The following is a 6735-nucleotide window of genomic DNA, read 5'->3' as shown; positions in this document are numbered from 1 at the left end:
AAGGGGCACGTGCTTTCGTTCTTTTCTCCTCTTCCCACTGGCTACAAAGATGACTTGCTTATGGGAACAGGAGAAACCCTGTTGATGGTAATTGCCAAACAGATCTACTAGGATTTGGAGCCAAGTTTGTCAGGTGCTAGAGCCTATGCTGTATTAGGCTTTCAAAGGTAAGAGTGTTTGAAGAATTTACCAAAACTTAGAGGTAACCTGTTCTCGGGATGCCAACAGGCTTTGGCAATGAACCTACATGAGGTTGGACATAGGCTCCAACATTTACTAATTAAGGAACTACGGGCAAGTTTCTTAATCTGTCTTTTTTCTTTTTTTTTTCACTGTTCCAAAGTGTAATTAAAAACACAATTTACAAATATTTAATATCTTCTGAAAAGCATTTCTAAGTTAAGAATGAAAAAGTATGTACATAATATATAATCAAATACCAGGCAGCCTCAACTTCCACCAGGTCCACACTCAGCAACATCCGTCTTTTTAGGTTCTTCAGTGTCTTCTGTCAAATCCACAAAGTTGTTTTCCATGACGGGGGAAGGAATGGAAATCCCCATTGCTTTTCGAACTCCATACGTGCTTACGATATCACCTGGAGTTACTTGCTGTGCAAGTTCTTTAAGATTATTGGTCACTTGTTCAGCAAGATGCATTTCTCTGTATGAGGGACCCAAGAGACAGATCATGTTGGGAGGGGGTCTGGTGCTCAAACGTTCATTCTGGGCTTCCTGGAGTTCCCTGAGCAATCTGGTGGTCTCATCAAGTTTCTTCTGGAATATTTCAGCTTCTTCAGAGTCAAAAACTTCAACTGGAACGCCAAAATTTGTTACTGCTTTCAGCGCTATGAGCCTGTCTTGAGTATTGGACTCCAAACGCCCTGGGGGCTCTACTTCTGTAATCTCCATTTCTTTTGCTGTGTCAAGTGTCTTAGTATGGCTTTCATCTTCAGGCAATGACATCTCCATCTCTTGTAGGGTCCTGGAATGCCCTCCTTTTGTTAAAACATCCAGTAAACTATCTGCCATGACATACGGATAATCTTGGCACGTGGCCAAAAACTCATGGATGCTGAAATCGCTTGGAAGATCAGAGTCTTCCCCATAGGTTGAATAGATTAAATCAGAATCATCCTTGCTGATATTCGCAAATGTGGAGTCATAATGCAGTGCATAAGAACCGTAGGGCCCATAATTCAAATATAACACTGGAGTGACTTTGTTCCGTTTATCCTCTTTGAACCCCTGCAAAGTATTCACTCCAGACTGAAGTCTTCCAGTTGTCATTCCCAGTCTCACAGGGCAGTAGCCTGGCTCTCCTACAATGGGATCCTCAGGATGGAGAAGTCCCAATGTCGTTGTTCCACCTGGTTTTCTTCTTTCAAATTCGCACTGACTGTTCACAAGCCGCCTGGTCAGTTTTCCTCCAGATTCCTTCACAATGCGGTCAAGCTGCTCCTGCTTTCTCTCTAAATTATTGCTTTTAAACTTATCTTCAAGCATATCTTTGTCTTTCTTTTTATTTTCTTTGCTGGGACTCTTGAAGGCATGTGCTTCGGCATCTCCAGAGTCCTCTCTCTCTCTCTGCCAGCAGCCTCCGTCCTCCCCACTCTGTGAGGTGTCTGTTCCATCTTTCTGCTTTCGAGTTTTCTGCAAGTCAGCCATGAAGTCTATGCTCTGCTTCAGGCTCTGAATTCTTTCCTGGTTAAGAATTTTCATCCCTGAGTGCAACAGCTTCTTTGCAGCTTTATAATAAATGGTCTCTGGTTTATTGTAAATCATGGCATTAGTACACATTAGTTTGAAGTTATCCTTTAGTTCTTCTATGGACTGATAGTCATTGTTCTTGATCTTTTCTTTCATGGTACTAAAATCCATTGGGTGTTTAATGATCATGGAGTAGCCAGGAGCAATAAAATCAGCCGCAGGAAATGAAAAGAAAGCACTTGGATCTTTTCTCTACAATTGTCTCATCAGTTGATTCAAAGCTTCTTGAAGGGGTGTCTGTTCTACTTCTTGTTTGGCTAAAGAGCTTGTGAGAGGCTTCTCAGGGGGCAAGTCTAATCTCACAGGGGCGTGACACTGGAGGTCTTTTTCTGCCTCATTCTCCACCCGGTCTCGATCTCGCTTCTTTTTATCCTCCTTAACTCTTCTCCGTTTTCTCCCCTTTTCTTCCCCTGGAATCTGCTTCTCTCCTTTCTTTCTCTTTTTCCGCTTTCTGTCCTTGTGTTTGTCATGATCGTTTTTGTCTTCGAAGAGGCTGGAGTCGTGCCCCGAGCTGCCCGTGGAGAGTTCGGTGACTTCGTTCCCTCCTACTTTGAGGACCAGCTTCAAGGGCTTCTCTACATAGTCCTCGTGGAAGTGTTTGTCCGACTTGTGCTTCTTGTGCTTCTTGCCCATGTCCGACCGGGCCCCGGTGCCCGTCCCCCGCGCCAGGCCGAGGCCGTGCGGCGCCGCTTCCGGTCCGGGCCAGGCGAGCGGAGGGCGGGAGCGGGGCCCGCGAGACTCCGCGCAGCGAGGCAGGCGTGCGGCGCGCACCGGGCGGCGCGATGCCCGTTTCCAATCCGTCTTTTTTCTTATTTGGAAAATGAGAATGACAATAGTAGCTACCTCATAAGGAAGATGTTAGGGCAAACAAGATAGTATATGTGAATCAGCTTAGCTAGCATTATTGCTGGCTACCTTGTACAAAGTAGCCAGTATTATTATTAATATTATAGCTATTCATTCACTATAAAATGTTCATAACACCAAGAGGATTTGAGATACTATATTTAAAATGCTTACCACAGTACTTCTTATATGGTAGAGACTCCATAAATGGTTAAATATGTACCAACACTTATATATTTAAAACAGAAAGGATTCCTCTCCCTGCAAAAGAGTCAAATAAAATGAACATGAATAAAATAATTCCAGTTTAGATTTCATTGTAGTAATATTTACCATCATTTACTTACAGAGCAGGGATGTCATAACAGTAAAAAAAAAAAAAAAAAAAAAGCACTCATTCTTTTTTCACTGCTTCAGCTGACAACTTATTTCATTGGGCAGGATTTGCCAACCATATTTGATCTGAGACCTGAATTTAAAACTGTGTTGAGGCTTTCACTTTATGTCATAACAATGACAGAAAACTAGAGACCGAGGATTCATGACAGATGATTTAAAAAAGAAAAAATGCAACCCATAGGGTGTGACCTATTATTAGAAGAGAGAGAAGAGGAAACAAAATTTGTATATCTTTCTAGAGAAAAAAGCAGAAGAGACTCATTATTTAAGAAACTCAAGGGCAGTTGCAGTGGCTCGTGCCTGTAATACCAGCACTTTGGGAGGCTGGAGTCCAGGAGTCCAGAAGTTCGAGACCAGCCTTGGCAACATGGCAAAACCCTGTCTCTACAAAAAATACAAAAATTAGCCAGGCATGGTGGCGTGCAATGTAGTCCTAGCTACTTGGGAGGCTGAGGTGGGAGGATCACTTGAGCCCAGGAGGCACAGGTTGCACTGAGACAAGATTACGCCACTGCACTACAGCCTGGGTTAAAGAGCCAGAAGCTATCTCAAACAACAACAACAACAACAACAACAACAACAACAACAAATCCTCAAAATAAACACTGATCTTGAGAACAGAAGACCTGAATTCTGGTCTTGTCATTGTCCTTGTCCTTTAGCTACCGTTTACCTCCTGGAACTGGATGAAGGAGTTTGTAGAACTTGAGAAGTTCATTGAAATGATAGCCATTTTATTTCCTCCAAAGAGCTCAAAAGAAACACGTGAGATTCTCTCAATTACTTTCTGCAGAAGACTCTTAAGAAGGAAACTATTTTAATCAACTCCTTCCGTCTGGGTTTCTGTGGCATTAATATGCACCTCACCACTGACATTAATTATTAACTGTTCCTAGTAATAGTTTTAGGATGCCACTAAAAGGGAAAGGGGATTACTTTACTGATTCTGGGGTCAACATCTTGGTGGCTGAATCAATTAAGTTAGATATGTATTTATAAAGCATTACTAGGGCAATAAGCAACACCTTTTCAGGGGAATAACACATTACAGTGTTTAACTTACTTTCACACACATTAACTACTTGACTGTGGTTACAGGGTTGCATTGTGAAGAGCCTGAAGACTTGGAGTTTCAGCACTCTTAGGCTGGTCACTCCAAGCCTCTTTCTCTTCCCATCTGTAAAATGGAGATCACACTACATTCCTTCTTTATCTATCACAAAGAGTCGTACTGTGGCTCAAATGAAAACACATGCAAGGGAATGCTTTGCAAATTGTAAAGCCTTGTGTATACAGCAAGCATCATATTTAAATTCTGTAATATTAAAGCAGAGGAAACAGAGGGTATAAGATATTCCTGTCCTTGGTAAAGGTAACTGGGCAGGTAGTGGCACAGCTGTACTCCACAACTCTTCTGCCCCCACATATGCAGGGAGTGGAGTCTGCTAAATCTTTGGCCACACAGCAGCTGAACTGCCTTGCTTGTGTTTTGAAGCCTCCCCTTCCTCCCTAGGCACACCTCTGCTTACTTAAACTTACCTCATTACTTAAACTGAAAATGCCACTCCCTCTCCTGGTCTCCCCTAAGCTGAGGGATGGGCTGTGGCCTCGGCCCAGTAACCTTCTCTATCTGCCTTGGGTTGAAAGCTAGAGAATGAAGAAGGGACGGGCCCACATGGGCTCCAGGGTGAGGGAGGAGGAGATGGCGGCTCTGCTGTGAAAGCAGCTCCCCACTGTTAGCGGTGCAGCCTTCTGTTCTTGCCAGGGGCCTGGTGATCCAGGCACTGGGTTCCTCCCCTCTATGGAGTGATGTGGGTGTTGTACCTGGTGGCAACAGTCCCAAATCTGGCTCTCTGGCTTTCTGGAGAGTCTGTGAGCTACCCAGTAGCTTTAAAATTACTTCTTCTCAAACATGAATCATACAAATCCCTGGAGGGTTGTGTCGAAATGTAGATTCAGATTCAGTAGGTCTGGGTGGGCATAAAATTCTGCATTTCTTTTTTTAAAATTAAGTTTTTCTTTAGGCTCTAGTCCAGTATGAGAGATTCTGCATTTCTTTTTTTTTTGAGACGGGGTCTTGCTCTGTCACCCAGACTGGAGTGCAGTGGCACAATCTTGACTCACTGCAACCTCCACCTCCCAAGTTCAAGCAATTCTCCCTCCTCAGCCTTCCAAGTAGCTGGGACTACAGGCATGCACCACCACACCCCAGCTAATTTTTTTTTTTTTTGTATTTTTAAAGACATGGGGTTTTGCCATATCAGTCAGAGTGTTAGTTTAAGCCAAAAACAAATTGAGTGAAACCTTGCTGTGCAAAGTGAGGGCCCTCAGGCCAGCAGTGGCATCAAATAGGAGCTTGTTAGAAATGCAGAGTCTCAGCTGGGAGCGGTGGCTCATTTCTGAGGTTGCAGTGACTCAAGATAGCGCCACTGCACTCCAGCTGGGACACAGGCACACACACACTCATTTCTGTAATCCCAGCACTTTGGGAGGCCAAGTTGGGCAGATCAGTTGATGTCAGGAGCTTGAGACCAGCCTAGTCAACATGGTGAAAGCCTGTCTCTCCTAAAAATACAAAAACTAGCTGGGCACGGTGGCGCATGCCTGTAATCCAGCTACGCGGGAGGCTAACACAGGAGAATTGCTTGAACCCGGGAGGTGGAGGTTGCAGTGACTCAAGATCGCGCCACTGCACTCCAGCTGGGAAACAGGCACACACACACTCCATGTATATAGTAGACAGCTCCAGGCTGGGATCTGATGTCACGTGTGTGCGCCACACCGTCTTCCAAAGAACCATTCCAGTGCCTGCGCACACAAACATACACACAGGCACACACACTGTCTTCATAATTTGGTTTGTGACTGGAGACTGGGCGGAGGAAAACATGTGAGTTAGAATGAAAGGCTAAGGCCAGGTGGGAAGGCCAGGTAGGTAATGTAAGTTGGTAATCTAGGTTGGTAAAGGCCATGAGGTTAAGGCCAAATAGGTGAATCTAGATGGATAATACAAGGTGTATGAGTCTAGGGGGAAGTGGGTGGGAGGAGGTGGTAAATCCAGGGAATAAGGGCAGGAGCATAAGTCCAGGGAAGTAAACCTATGGAGGTAATTTTAGCAGGGTAAGGCCAGGAGAGTATGGCCTGGTAGATAAAACTAGAAAGTTAAGAACCAAGTGTGAAGGCCATGTGGGTAACATATGGTGCGTAAAACTAATGTTAAAACTAGGTAGGTAATACAGGTTGTTAAGCCCATTAGGTTATGGCCCATAAGGTTTGCCCAGGTGGATGAGGCTGATGGGCTCTGGCCAGGGCAGTAAAAAGAGGTGGTAAGGCCAGTGAATAAGGGAAGGAGAGTATGGTTCCATGGGTAAGATCAGGTGGGTCTTGATGGCAGATTGAAGCCAGCAAATTAAATCCAGGTGGGTAAGAACAGGTGAATAATGATGGGAAGTTACGGCCAGGTGGGTAAGGCCAGGACATTTAAGCCAGGAAGTGAAGCCTGGGTCAGTAAGGCCAAGAGTTTCATAGGGCCACATGGATGAAGCTTGTTTAAGAATACCATCAGGATAAGGTGATTAACGCAATGAGGTTAATCATGTCTGTTGAGTAAGGCCATGTTGTTAAAACGAGCTGCATATATCCACCTGAATAAAAGACTATCTGGGTAACAACAGACCTGTCAATCAAAGGGAAACAACCAAGAGCATTAAATCCAAGTCGA

At 44.4% G+C, this 6735-nt stretch overlaps 1 protein-coding gene across 1 annotated transcript; it reads right to left on the bottom strand.

Moving 5' to 3' along the window:
- Positions 1-313: 313 nt before the first annotated feature.
- On the bottom strand, positions 314-2428 carry LOC100979007 (bromodomain-containing protein 7-like). Its single transcript, XM_034957673.4, is given in 1 exon segment — positions 314-2428. A coding segment is annotated over 1 exon segment (1953 nt). The 5' UTR covers positions 2403-2428; the 3' UTR covers positions 314-449.
- Between the last annotated feature and the right edge of the window lie 4307 nt (positions 2429-6735).

Source organism: Pan paniscus, chromosome 2 (genome assembly GCF_029289425.2).
Source record: "Pan paniscus chromosome 2, NHGRI_mPanPan1-v2.0_pri, whole genome shotgun sequence".
In the NCBI taxonomy this organism is placed as follows: domain Eukaryota; kingdom Metazoa; phylum Chordata; class Mammalia; order Primates; family Hominidae; genus Pan; species Pan paniscus.
The sequence above is the reverse complement of the archived record's forward strand: the minus strand, read 5'-3'. Positions and strand labels throughout refer to the sequence as shown.